At 41.4% G+C, this 14,970-nt stretch overlaps 1 protein-coding gene across 4 annotated transcripts; it reads right to left on the reverse strand.

The window, feature by feature from the left end:
* Nucleotides 1-1,887: 1,887 nt before the first annotated feature.
* Nucleotides 1,888-13,950, reverse strand: LOC148031389 (protein CLAVATA3 INSENSITIVE RECEPTOR KINASE 6-like). Of its 4 annotated transcripts, XM_087684913.1 has the most exons (12): nt 13,820-13,950; nt 12,850-12,982; nt 12,681-12,752; nt 12,342-12,485; nt 12,137-12,208; nt 5,420-5,479; nt 5,237-5,334; nt 4,987-5,145; nt 4,098-4,439; nt 3,639-4,021; nt 3,444-3,533; nt 3,213-3,364 (listed from the first exon to the last, which is right to left on the reverse strand). In XM_087684913.1, exons 1-12 carry the CDS (start codon nt 13,929-13,931, stop codon nt 3,353-3,355), a joined length of 1,677 nt encoding a protein of 558 aa, XP_087541039.1. In that variant the 5' UTR covers nt 13,932-13,950; the 3' UTR covers nt 3,213-3,352. The 4 variants fall into 4 exon arrangements, with proteins under 4 accessions (XP_087541038.1, XP_087541037.1, XP_087541039.1 ...); XM_087684912.1 differs by having other exon boundaries at nt 1,888-3,533; nt 12,892-12,982; XM_087684911.1 differs by having other exon boundaries at nt 1,888-3,533.
* Between the last annotated feature and the right edge of the window lie 1,020 nt (nt 13,951-14,970).

Here is a 14,970-nt window from a genome sequence, read left to right on the forward strand (position 1 = left end):
GTATAGCAAGAGAGTGCTTGGAGAGAATATGATAATAGCTTCACCCGCTTGGTCTCTCACTCTCACTCTCTTGCTCTTAATCTCTCACATCACCCTCACTCATCTCACAATGAAAGTAAGAAGACAAGTGCATAAAGTTTACATACACAAATAACTTGTTCTATTCATTCTCATCCTTTAAATGCAATTTTTTAGGGTTAGAAATTCCCTATCTTTCTTGGACATCCGACCCACTTCCAAGCCTCAAAGACCAATCATCTCTTATTGCATGCTTTTCCTTCGGTGAGAATGAACTAGAAACTTTGTAATTTTTTTCTTTGAAACCTACGCTATCATTTCTATTTGCATAGGGTCACACCCAATTTGTAGAATTACATGTTAAATTAATACAATCATTACTACATTTTGGCAATTTGAAGATGCAAGTGCTTCATGGACATTATATTGTGGCTAATATTCCAACGACTAATCCCAAAAAATAGACTACTTTCACACCCAATTTGTAAAATTACATGTTAAATTAATACAATCATTGCTACCTTTTTGGCAATTTGAAGATGCAAGTGCTTCCTGGACATTATGTTTTAGCTAATATTCCAAAGACTACTCCAAAAAAACTAGGCTCCTTTATGCTTGCTTGCACATTGCACGTTGCTTACTTTTGCAGTTAACAAATACTTCATAGGGCAATAATTATGCCTTACATCATTAACTCCATTAAGGCTAAGCAAGACAAAGGAAGCTAGACTTGCTACACTATTATGAGCATGACAAGTGCTCTTTGAGAGTGAGAAATGCCACTCTCATAACTCACAAGACAATAACTCGACAAAAACTTGAATGTTTGTTATAATAAGATCGATTAATAGACTAAATACAAAACTTGACTTGGATACAAAACAAAGTAAAACAAGACTAGATGGGATACAAGACTTGATCTAGTAGAGGACTTCTAATGCAAGAGCCTCACAACTAGTCTAACTAGTGCTAGCAAGTCTAACAAGCTTGTAGCCCAAGACCCATGTTTATACAAGAGCCTATGGAGGTTGCAAGAAACACATGTCAATGTAGAATGATGCCACATGGCATAACATGCACACCAACACAAAACATCAATACATATGTACTAACACACGATATACTAACATTAGCATTGATATAGGCAATGGGCAAGTGTTGATATAACTTTTTTCTAACAACCTAAAGATGGAACCAAATCAAAACCAAGGCCGCCTCTAACCTAAGGAGTCTTAACATCATACTTAAAATTTAATGTATCGAATCCTAATCATGTAGTGAGTATTGAGGAAATTGTAATGACCACTCAAAAGTGTACTTACGGCAAAATCTACACTTCGAAATATCCCTAGCTTCTTTCAAGATGAGAAAATCTCAATTCCTCTCAAGGAAGGGATGCAATGCACATGGATCCCAACAAAAGCCACTTCTTGATGTATTAAATCACCTCACATTCATTCTAAGCTTCTTGTGTTTGTGTTCTTTCTTTCGATTGATGTTCACACTCTCTCTTCCTATTATTTATACATTTTCACAATCACTTGCATTCATTCCACTAGTACATTGGTCTTTGTTGTTTGGTACCAATATTCATGATTCTTAAGGATGTTAGGTTCCACCGTTATGCATATGAAAGCTAGGACCACACTATATCATTTTTTAAGTGGACCTTAAAGAGTACAAAAGTCTATATTTAACTTATAATGTTCACTCCTCATTTCTAAAGAAATCAATGGTTTCTCTTAGAGAGAAGGTTTGCTGCTTTGTAAAACACACTCTCGCGCGCGCACATACGAATGGCTAAAGACATACTGATTCATATCACAAGTAAACCCATTTTATCAAGAGAATGCAACTGAATGGCCTTTGTAAGACAAAAATGTCTGAATGGAGAGTGCTCTTTGCGTATATGTGGATGCTCGTGTTCCCAAAAGAACAAAGAAAAGCAAGTAACGCCCATTTCACATTCCGGACATTCCCAACATGGTGTCGCAGGACAATGGCAAAATTCCGGATTTACAAACCCTAATTAAGGCAGACTGATTCGTTGCCCGGAAGGCCGTATGCACTTACAATGGTTACGGTGGGATAGCGAGCGGAACTTCACTTGAAAATTTACTGTGGCCGCAAGGTATATTTTTGTTAAGGGAATTGTGAAACGTTTGGGGTTAGGCGCTGTGCTAGTCTCCTGTTGTAAAACCACTGTAGAAGCTGGCATGAAAGATGAGCTCCACTGTATGCTGTACTGATTTTCGGACGATGGTGCTTGTCGGTCGGTTGTTGCTTTTCCCTTTGCTTGTGTCAAGCCCAAAGTAGACCCAATTCCCAAACTCAAAAGGCCCCCTAGATGTCTGCCTGTGTCACATGTAGCTCTTCTGACGACTGTTCATGCTTGTCTATGTTACAGACAAACAGCTAGTAGCAAATACCTACCTTCTCTTAGGTGTCAAACCTCAAGCTCCTCTCGCCAGGCCCTTTGCAAACCGCTCTTTTGTAGTGCCATACTACCGTATCTGTTCTCCCAATCCACAGTTTGCATCAGAGCTGCTCGCATGAAACATGCAGGTTCCATTTCAAAACCACAAGTAGATTGTGTCAATAAAAAAATCGAGCTGAAATCATCAGTAGATATTACAATGGGGTCGTTTATTTCCCGAGGCTTTTCGTCACAATTGCGTTTTCAGCAAGACAGGAAAAGTGTGTGCTCTCAGCCTGGGCCATCTCCACCACAGACAAGAATCACAGGAAGATGACTTTTTTATGGTCTCCAACAAGTACAAATTGTTTCTTGACATCTTCAAAAACCCTGCTAATTAGGGCTGGTTGATACTTACAAGGTCGCCGCAAGTTTTACAATGGCAGACATCATACTGGAGTGCCCTCCTTTGCCTGAGTCTTTCTTTGTAGCAGCAATGTCTCCTAATACTTGTGAGCTGGAGTTTTGAAGTCGATAGGATGGCCAAAGAGAGGCACTCCTTGTAAGAATTAGGGCACAATTAACGAGCGATCACTTCAATACTGAGAGTGTATCCAAGTCTGTGAAGTGTTCCGTGCAAAAGGTGCATCCTAACCACCTGTTTGAGCATCTCCAGCAGTCCTAATTCGACAGGTTTCTGACTCTGCTCTTTAAATTGAAGTATAGAGACTTTGAAAGCATGCATGCATCTGGCTATAACCCATAAAGAAATGCATTTGCCTCATCTAGGACCAGATAGCTCCACTGCTTCTATTATCAAAGACGAGTCTTCCACCAGATCAAAATACCTTTGCGGTCTAAGTTCTTCACTTTGACTGCGATCAACCTCAGCTCTCTGCCATGCTTCCCACCGTTCCATCAGACCATTTCCTTCAAGCATTCGCAAGACTTCAGACATTTTGGGACGATCTGCTGGGTCAAATTGTGTGCACAATAAAGCGATTTGTACCATCTCTTCTAGTTCAGCTGCCACATAGTCAAGCTTCAATTCTCTATCAACAAGCTCTCCAAGCCTTTTCTCCTGCTGGAGCTTTTTTACCTGCAAAACTACGAAATTTCTCAATGGTTCTGGATGGTTTGGAGAAACACTGGAAGAGAAAAATTTCCTACGGCATGCATCAAACTTTACACAGCATTATCTTACCCACTCCAGAAGCACACATCCTTTCTGATTTGAAAGACGTCCAAAGTCAATGGCTCTTTGTCCAGTTATGAGTTCAAGCAGCAAAATTCCAAACCCAAACACATCTGTCTTCTCTGATGACTGCCCTGTAAATAGATATTCAGGAGCTATATGGCCTACTGTACCACGAACTGTTGTTGTTACATGAGATTGTCTATGATCCAAGAGCTTTGCTAACCCAAAATCACCCACCACTGCTTCAAAATCTTCATCCAAAAGGATATTAGCTGCTTTGACATCACGATGGATAATTTTTGGATCACATTGCTCATGCAAATAGAGCAACCCCCGAGCAGTACCAACAGCGATTCTCTTACGAGTAGGCCAGTCAAGGACAGGTTTATCTGCACAGATTGCAGTATCAAGTTAATTGGATGTGCATTACAGTCCATAATCACAAATAAGCTGATAGCATTCTACCTCGTAAGCGAGAAGCAACACTTCCATTTGGCATGAAAGGATACACAAGCAGACGCTCAGTTGAAGTTGCAGAGTATCCAATCAGCCGCAACAAATTCCTATGCACAGCCAGACTTATCATCTCTACTTCAGTCCGAAATTGGACTTCCCCTCCTGCAGCATTTTTGTCCTTCAATCTTTTTACTGCGACCACTGAACCATCAGACAGTGAACCTTTGTAGACATTTCCAAAGCCACCTCTCCCAAGTATGTTTCTGTTATGGAAATTGTCTGTCGCAATCTGCAGATCTCGAAATGAGAACTGCTTGATTTGTCCCAAGCAGATTTCTGCATCTCCTCGCTCTGTAATGCAGCAATCAAATCAGTGAAATTGTCCACCCCTTGTGACAACCGACAGTGAAAAGACCATAATAATCTTCACAGATCAAGGCATAAACCAAAATGGCATGCAAAAACAACTGACAACATCAAAGACCTTCAATGTCTCTAGTAAACCCACGAAGTGGAGGAAGGTATTCCTGGAGTTTAAAAGAGCACAAAGATTTAAGATGCCGTCTAAGCTATCCCATTCAAATTGCCAAACTTGTTCTGTGCATAGCAACCTTGTCTCATAAAATTACAGATGGTTTAAAATGACAGCCAAGTTATCAGTAGGCAAAGGTTCGCAACTTGAAAATCTACCACTCCCATTCACACAAGCCAGAAAGGTTTATGGAAAGATGATAGAAACTAGACCCCTTTTCCCTCAGAGGTGAAACACACCCAAGCATCCCAAAGACGTAGCAAGTTGAAAAAAGTAAAATTACTGGAAAGAGGCATGGGGAACAATATGTAGACTTAGCAGATGAAACTTAACAGAGTAATAAGCAGCACTTATTTGCAAGGTTACCATTGAGATCAAAGAAGATTTGCTGATTACGCCGCCTCCGCCACAGCATGAATGCACTCACTGCCAATATTATGGATATGATAGAACCTGCACCTGTGCCGACTGCTATAGCTTCAATTTTGGATCGACCTTGCGCATTTCCTATGGAATCAGCTGCATCTGTAAAACAACATAGTTCAGGGTCCAGGCATTGATTGAGTCATTCAATACAGTTCCCATAAAGGCATGAGCCACTTGCTCTGTTGCTTGCCTTCTGAAGAATTCAGTGGAGGGGAGAGAGGTGCAGGAGGGTCGCCAGGGCACTCATGAGAAGCATCAAACCCACACAGGAGATCATTTCCAGTTATACTGCACACACAAATCTGTTACGATGTCTATCACTTCAAGACACGCTCATTATCAAGCAAGATATAAAGTGTCAAAGAAGCATTACATGAAGGTTGTTGCTGACATATGAGGCACATGTCCACTGAAATTATTGTATGACAGATCCCTGTGAAAACCAAGTAAGAAATTAGTACACACAGTATTACAAGGTTCAGTTCTAGGTTCAGATCTTTCATACACAGGACAAACAACGAAATTTTGCAGGATAAACTTCAATCTCTCATGAGCATTTATTGGGAACAGCTACTGAAGGACAGTGTCAATATGAAACAAAGGCAACACTACAAGAACTAAGGAGATACAGAAAATCCTAGAGAACAAAAACACCTGTGAGAGCTGCAGTTGAACAAGTTAAAAATGGACCTTTAGATTGTACATGCTAAGTAACAAAAGCCTTCAGCTAGACAAGTACAAACCAACATTGGAGGTACATAACTACACAAGAAGAAGCAGAAAATGTGCCACAACTCCAAAAATATCAGAGGAGGTTCTATGCCCATACTCCGAATTCCTTCAAGGCTCACAAGTGGAGATGCATGGTAAGGATACCAATCCCCCCTCAGCTACACCACTAGTGAAGCAAAAAAAAGGTCCTCATCAGATGATCAGTACAACACCACCAGGATAACAATGATGACAAGCAGCAACGCCTCCTCTCTCTCTCTCTCTCTCTCTCTCTCTCTCTCTCTCTCTCTCAAGGACACAAGATACGGTACAACAACAATGAGTGGAGTGGAGCATATAGAGAAGCCTTAAGATAAGGCCCGAGACAATTAAGGAGACCCTAAATGAGCTGCCCACAGCCCAGCTACCTCTATATGGTGCTCAACTAAAGGCTTTTCACAGTACCCAAGACCCCCGATACATTCCAAACTAACAAGAGGGGGGACACCCAACACAATGAGTGGAGTGGAGCATATAGAGAAGCATGAGGATGAGAACCTAGACAATTGAGTAAACCCTTAATGAGCTGCCCACAGCCCAGCTACCTCTAAATGGTGCCCAAAATAAAGGCTTAACAACACCCAAAACCCATGATACATTCCAAACTAACAAGAACGGGGACACCCAACACAGCTACACTAGTATTGACAAGTGTGCTCACTTGTAGGTAGATTGGAGGTGTCTAGCACAAGTGACATTCCCAAGAGGAGTACCAAGGTGCAAAGTGGCATTCATCTAAGGGGAAAGAGAAACCAAAAAGGGCCTAACACCTTGAGAAGAGAGAGCTGAGCCAACTTGAGAAAAGGAAAAGGAGCCTAATCATAAGTCACTAATAGCATGAGGAAAACAGCCAAAATGCAAATCTAATGAGGGATAAATGGGAAGGATTTGTGAATGAATAGTACCAAAAGCATGCTAAAATAAAATAGAAGCGTCATGTGTACACATGCATTATTTTGCAGAGACTTCTCTATTAATGTTGGGTCTCCTAGGTATCCTATAGAAAGTTCACAGTCAACAAAAGGAGTAATGGAGAGGGGTTTTGGCTCACACAAACCAAATGGATTACCCAACATTGTTGTGATAAAGACATTGGATCACCAATCATCTGAAATTGATTTGTCCTCCCCCAGCCGAGAAGGGGACATCCTCACCAGATGAATGCCCCAACTGATACGTACCTCCAAAGCAACATGCCTTCAAGAAAGTAGAGGAAAGAAGGAGAAACATGTGGACAATAGAACTCAGGATATCTTGCTTGCAAAAACTGAATACTCCCTAGCCATCACCCACCCAAAATGTAGTCTACTTGGACTCTTGGAGAAGAAGAGGAGAGAGATGATGTGATGTCCTCCACATCAAGATCATAGTGCCACATCATGGCCTCCAATGGAGGAGCCTGATTTTTACCATTAGATCCCCAAGATGCAATCCGAGACATTATGAGTTAGCAATGTATTACTCGTGCAAACCTGAATTTCCATGATGTAAAGTCACACAAAATACTCTTCAAAGGAGCACATGCGCGGATACACTATGAAGATATGGTAGGGCTTGAAAAAAAACAATCAAGGGTGTACAAACACAACTAACACGCAGTGACCTCAAACAGGAATATAAAAGGACAAAAGGAGATTGAAGAATGAATGATGAAGGGAAGAGTTACAACTAGGGGAGCTCAAGGAGCCAAGGCTATCCAAGAGCCACTATCTCTTGTGGCAACGAACCAAGGGAGTGTTGAATAACGTTGTGGTGGGAGAAGTTAGAACAGATCCTAAGTGTAGTAAACCATGAACACCCGAGAAGACATCTAAGGTAGAGGGCTGAAATAGCAAGGCAAGACACTTGATGTGGAAACACAAGTGTTAGGACCTAGAACAACGAAAAGACAACAATGTACTACCTACTTACAACCTTTGATGAAGGAGGAGAGCAGCTGGTTTGAAATTACAGCAACCTAGAGATGTTAAGAAATCAACAACAGTACCATGTGAGGATGTGCTACAATTTGCACAAAGAAAAGACTCGAGAGTGTAAGAATTCACCTAAAACATAGTGATCTAAGACAAGAATGCAAAAGAAATAACAAGAAAGCAATGAACTAACAAATGCTAAATGAATGGATGAAGGAAAAGATGTGATAAAGATGTAGGGAGCAAAGACTGTCCAATTGTCACTATCTCGCTTGAGAGCAGATTGAGGGAGTGTCAAAGAGAGTCTCCCTCCAAGAACAGATCTCGAGTCCAACAAAACCACCAATAAAGATGTCAGAAAAATGGACTAGAGCTGAGGTGATGAAAATGCAGCAGCCAAGGGCCAGCCAATGCAATAAATGATGTCATGGAGTTGACAGCCAAAAAGAAGCCCACATGGAGATGAACTATAAGTGGGGACTATTGCAATAGATGTTGTCCATGCTGAACAGCAGTCTAGAACCCGAAACGCAGCCTCCAAGGAAGGGATATGGCAAACAGCAGCAGTTTAATGATAAAGAACAATGCTGGTAATAAAGACGCAAATGTGATGGAGTGTCCAGCAGTCCTAAGCAGTACCAAATGATAAGAATGCGGTATTAGGGATGCATCGTGCCACACTGTAGGCTGGAATGAAGACAACTGTTGGCTGATTAAATTGCAGCTTCTAAAGGTTCTCCAAAGGGCAGTCTACACCAGCTAGATGTGTGCTGAAGGATGGCAACAGCAAGAAGAGCTCCTCTAGCAGTTGGGTGACATTGTAGCAATTGGACCACCCCTCCAAGGTGATGGCAAAGTAGTGCAGTAGTAAGGCCATAGCAACTAATTGCAGAGGAAGGTAGAGTGATGATGATGGGGTGGTACAATGTCTTGGATACACATTAAGTCCCTTTTAGAGAACATGCCAGAACCAAAAAAAGTTTGGAGTGCCGTGCATAAATGCAAAAATGCTTTTTTGGTACTATCCAACAAGCAAAACAAATATGGTAATGTATAAGGAAAATTTTGGTAGCTCAGCATCCCCTCTAAAGCCCAAAAATGGTGATTGAAGAGAGTGAAGGGACAACTCAGGCCAATACCAAAAGATCCCACACCCAAGAGGCTAAGGCATCAAGCCAAGGATGTCACTCTAGATGATCTACCAAGACCGCAAATGCAAAGGATGTCTTCTTTTGAGTTGCCCAAGTGAATAGGCGCCTTTTTCTTTTCATTTAAGTTTGTTTGGTTGGCTCCATATTTCATAAAAAGGTAAGACTCAATTTTGCACAACCGTAATCAAGGGTGTTGGTGTAGAGATATAGAAGTGGTAAAAGGTAGATGTAATGTGCTAGCTACTCCTGATCTTGGGTTGGCAATGGAGTGCTCATGAATGCTCTACTCAATGAGATATATCAAGGCCTGCATGTATCATGGAGGAAAGGAGCCCCCTCTCAAACCATGGATGTCAACACCAAAGACGAGTAGTAGCCAATGTTTGTTTGTGGTGTTGAGAACCTAATGAACAATGAAGCCTAGAGTAGCCTCATGTAGAGTATAGACCTAACACTAATCGATTGAAGAGCCAAAAGGAGAATCAACCATTTTGATTCTCCAATCACACACGTACTCGATCTTGAGAGATGACTCCTATGCTGACAAAGAGTCATAAGTTTAAAATTCGACTCCAAAGGATGGCTTTGATGCCAATGAAGAATCATTGATCGGGGATAGCCTCAATAGCAATTAGAATCACCTAGTTAGCAATCCAGCATGAAAATGAAACTACCACATGACAAAGGAAAACCAGGCACTCTTCAACTAGTAGATTTGGAGAGAGAATCATCAATAGCAATACGAGAGATCTTTGAAACACTCTCTTCTCTCTCCCTCTCTTGCTACCAACAATTACAAATCCCTACGTCTCACCAAAAAGCTCTATGGTTCACAAATTTACTTTATCTCAGAGCCCACTCAAGTTTTGGAAAGTCTTCTCAAAATGGTGTGAGAAGGAAAATGTCCTTTTCAAAAGTATATAAATCAATTTACAATTTTGCAAGAGCATGAAGAAAGAACTAGTTCAAATTCTTAAAAGCCTCTTCAATGCATGATGAAGTCAAGTACAGTTCAGCAAAAAATATTTCACAAAGAGTGCCACAAACTAAAATCCTCTTTACATCAATACATGAGCCAAATGGAGGTTTTGAAAAGAGACTGGACCAAATGGAGGCCATCAACAAGCACAATCACCAATACAAGAACCCAAAACACGTAGCGTATACCCAAGTCTTTATAAAGTTACAGTGTCTCTTTACGATATTGGCCAAAGAATCTTAAAAGTGGTTGTGTTTCCTATGTCCAAATATTATTAAAAGCTTATTTTAAGACTTCTATGTGAAGCTATATGCATTCAAAATTTTCAGCCTACATACTCCTTCCTACATGTGAGTCTAGCCTAATTGACCTTGAATTTTGGTTCAGCATGACCTATGATAAAGAGTCATCAATGACAAATTCTCAATAGACTATTCTACCCAAGTAATCTTCTCATTTCAAAGAAAATCAAGCTGAACCAAGCAAATAATATGCAATTTTCCCGAAGGATACTAGTTCTTTTTCTATTAAGTCATCATAATCTCTCATATCCAATTTGAATCTGGCTAACCTTGTTAATATAACCCTCTTTTTAGACATGACCTCATTGGTTCTAGTTCCCTACATGTACCATTTTAACACAAAGTGAAACTCGTCCATGAACATTCAAGGCCTCCACATGAAGGAGCTGAGGATGGCCACTAACGTGCATAAATTTGGCCAAGGATAAATGAGCCATTATCCATATAAGGGCCCAACTAGCTTCTGATATCTAAAAGGATCTACCAACCGGATGATGGGCAAGCTTCCAAGGTATTGATAATCCAAGTGGTATTGTCGATTCAAGTGCCTTTGCATAATCCAACCAAGCTTCCAAGCAAAATTCTGAGCTACAAACCTAGTTTTGTATGAGTCCAGCTCATCTTGCATGAACAATGGTGCCACCGAGTATCCCCTCCTTCATGCGAGTAGAATCCATAGCTTGAATAATTTTCTACATGACAGCAACGAAAATGATGTTGTCATAACTTTTGAAGCCTCCTTAAGCCATCCCATCAAAGCTCAAAAAAAGAGTGAGGCCACCTTGTCGGACATGATCATCTTAAAGCATTATGGCACATGGATTTGAGACAACAAGCTCACCCCTATGATTTTGGTAGCATTTACCAATGCAGTTCTTAGTAGTTAGCAACGGCAAAGAAGGGACACGACAAGAACTGCAACAAAAAGGCAATTTTCAAAAAGTGGAGATGCTTTCCAAACATGCAGCAAGGATGCAAAAGTTTATTATAACCAACACATGACTCCAAGGAATAAGCTGAGTCGATATTGAAGATATATCAACATTTGATCTCAAGGCACAATTGCAAGACCTATCTACACTCAAAAATGGCTGCTCCACTCTAAATGCAATAATCCAAGTTTCCATGCAAATCTAGGAATGTTCTGGCAACACAATTGGATGTTCTACTAAACAAATATAGGTCAATTTTGGGAAAGCTTTGAGGGCCAAAACTTCCCAAGGCTGACATGATTGATGGGTACCTCAAAACATAATCCTTACCTCAACTTTGTCCCAAATCGCTCAACTCTTTCCCTTAATAATAGGCAATAATGCCAATTGAATAAGGCTGAGAAGTAGCAATCTATACTCACAAAACATGTTAATAAGCACACATTCCTGTAATAATCACAAAGTCTTCACACTCACTAAAGGCCTGAGTCTTTAGACACATTGATCACAGCAATGCTCACACTCTTTGAGAAGGTTCGGTGCACATTTGTTGGGCTATAAAGAAGATTGAAAAAGCAAGTACAAGAGAGGTGAAAGCATTTTGCTGCTGACAATTGAAAGGATGCAAAAGAATTGTGCTAAAGGTCAAGTACTGCAGGTGAGGCAGCCCAAGAGATTTGGGCAATCATTTTGTTAATAATCAACTTGTTACTCCAGCCAGGAGGGGTCTTCCAAGGTCTGAACTACAGCAAAGTGGTATTCATTTTGTTCTGACACGACAGATCCTCAGGACACTTTGCTTTCTTCTAGTGATGGCATAGTGCCTTTGGCAAGAATATTGCATGCATGGAGGAGCTAAGGTGTTCAATTAGACCAAGTGCCCATATAGCAGGACAGAGGTTATATCACCCTAAGTACGTCAAACCCAGCAATTTCTTTAAATGATGGCAAGGCTTAAACTTTCTGCAACAGCATTATATACACTGTTTTTATTGTGTAAGATCAAATATTTGATAACTTTATACAAGAGAGGTCTACATACACATAATCCAAGCCATGAATGCCTGACAATTCAGTTGGGAAAGGTCCTGATAAGCTGTTGTTATTGAGCCGCCTGCATAAACACACAAAAAATGTCAGATGTATTTGTTCAAAATCAAGCTGCCTTTGCACATTATAGTGCATATGCTCTTTACAAGACAGGCATTTTTGCATTGTCGAGAAAGTATTTAAGTCGTTGAACTTACAAATATGTTAGGCTTCCTAGTTGGCCAAAGGATTCTGGTACTTGACCACTGAAATGATTGTTGGAGAGGTCTAGACTAGAAAGCTTAGAAAGCTTTCCCATTTCCAGAGGGAGTTCACCAGAGATATTATTATTTTCCAGCATCCTGTCATCGACCACAAGCCAACCTTTACATTTATTTTGTTGTCTTAAGCATTCATAAATAAAATATTTTTTGTTTCGAGCATCCTTCCATCAACCAGAGACGTTGATGCCAGCAGCAAGTCAACCTTTGCAGTGATAAGGTCAACTTATCCATATTTATGAATCTTATTAAAAGGTACACCAAAAGAACACTCACAGTGAATGGAGGTTTGTCAAATTCCCAATGCTCGTGGAAAGTGTGCCAGAAAGCTGCAAGTTGGGTAGCCCCCTGAGTACCATAATTCAAAGATCATACAATGCAACTAAGTACATCCTGTCAAAAGCAGATTGTAAAAACGCTGAAATAAATCCACCAAGTTGCTCACAAGCTTGTGACAAGCTGTTGGCTGGAGCAAGTCACATGATACCAGTTACAGGGGTCCACTGCAGTGCCATCCCAACTAGCTAGAGCATTTGTTGGGTCGATGAGATGTGCTTTGATGGATATCAAAGCTTGAACTGCAAACAGAAACCAATTCACAACTGCTCACATAACCGAATGAAGACACAGAAGGAATGGACCTGGCTGCCACACCAACACAGCTAAAACTCCACAGCACCAGTGAATGCAAGCCAACAGGCAGATCCCAAACATGAAAAAGTACTATCAACATCAATTACAATCCATGGGATAGAGAGCAACTGCTGACATTTTCTTAACAGAAAACACTAGCAAAATGCATCACTGGACGCACTCTTTTTCCATGAGATAAGACATACACACACCTGTAACCTGGATGCCCACAAGGGGGGTGCCTCCCCTCCTTACAACAAATCAAATACCAAACAGATTACGATTCAGCAATCCAGGTTTATCCCAGATTGGACAGATCGAACACCAACAAACATGTTAGGATCAGCATTTCAGATTTATCCCAGGTTGAACAAAAAGAGTCGCACTTTTGGTCCATGGTAATCAGGTCACATAAGCAGTCTACTCATCCATAAGACTTCCCTCTTGGGAATTTACTTGTTTGACAAGGCCTATTGATGTCGAGAGTGAAAACCACAGAAGAAGTAAAACCACACACAAGAAGACAGAAGGCCTCACAAAAGGTCATTGATAGAAGAGATCCTTTGAACATCAGTGAGAATGAAGGTTATTGTGCTGCCGCATAAATTGAATCATGTCATCAAACTAGCAGACGCCAGTATGAACAGGAGCAGTAACAGGGAGATACGAAGGCTTCGAAGAGCAAATAAACAAGATTGAAAAACAACAGGAATCATTGTACATGACGGTAAAATAACGGGGCATTCCAGCAAACGCTTTGTCCACAGAACGCTTCCACATACCTTCGAAATTGACGCCCTTCGAAGTCAGAACTCCTTCCGAAGTGCAAACCATGTGAAGAAGAAATAGAGGGATGGAAAGGAGGAGCTGTAATAGAAGCTTATACGCCTGCATTCCCTCCTTCCCTGCGGCTTTTTCTGGACCTCCAGGCCTCTCATCAGAGCAAATGTTCTCCTCGACAGAACCGTATCAGCTGGTAACCTTTCATCGGGGCTATAAATGTCACCTTCACTTTTGATTCCTGAGCTGTGCTTCCTTCAGCCGTTCAGAACTGCTTATTTTCTCAAGCTTGGCATGCCACCGAAGAAAGACACAGGCTACTTATATGCGATGGAGTGTTCGTAGCAGCATCGTCGTCATCATTCTCCCTCATCGTTACAAGCAAGTTATTTCCAGTCTTTCCCTGTGGCTAATGCACTCTCCTTGACTGCTGGCCTGCTCTATTTCGAGCTGTGATACAGCGCTGTTTGTACAGCGTAGCAGTAAAATGTAATGTGCTCACGAGTATCCTCGGCCCTCCTCTTGCATCTCAGATGATGCAATGATTGAGCTTACCCGATTCAAGCTTCCAATGGGAAAAGGAAAATGGCCAGCTCTACCTGCAACGGGATTAGTAAAGGATACCTTCGGGAAGGAGACAAGTAGTAAGAGAGCGAAATATTCCGACGAGAAGGTTCAAGGGATGAGAGAGAAAGCAGCCGCTTTCAAGGTGTCTGCACGCACGAAGGCTTCATCGACATCGCCATCATCATGAGAATGCGGTAGCTTGCAAAAGGGACTATGTTTTGACGGAGCCCGAGACCGAGCATTTCTTTGTCGAAAGGTCATTCATTCCATGGTGCGGGAGCAGACAATGAAAGATGGAGAGCAGGAGCGCGAAAGAACAAATAAAGACAGCTTGATTTTTCCCAACCTTTTGCAAGCTATTTGGGAGAGAGTAGGCGGCCGGTGTGTTGTTGTATACTGTCCTTTGTCTTTGGAAGACGATGGACCAGTTTGGGGGGGGCCCTCCCTTGCTCTCTCTCTCTCAGAGTAGTCTATGCCATATGGGTCCTACGGGAAACGAGCAAACCAGACAATAGGGAGAAGTTGAGGAGGAAAGCAGACAGAAATCCTGCAGAAAAGAGGGCGGGCTGCGGGCTTGCAGCTTCTT

The sequence above is a fragment of the Lygodium microphyllum genome, chromosome 9 (genome assembly GCF_053477565.2).
Source record: "Lygodium microphyllum isolate KBCC chromosome 9, Lygodium_microphyllum_v1.1.10, whole genome shotgun sequence".
In the NCBI taxonomy this organism is placed as follows: Eukaryota; Viridiplantae; Streptophyta; class Polypodiopsida; order Schizaeales; family Lygodiaceae; genus Lygodium; species Lygodium microphyllum.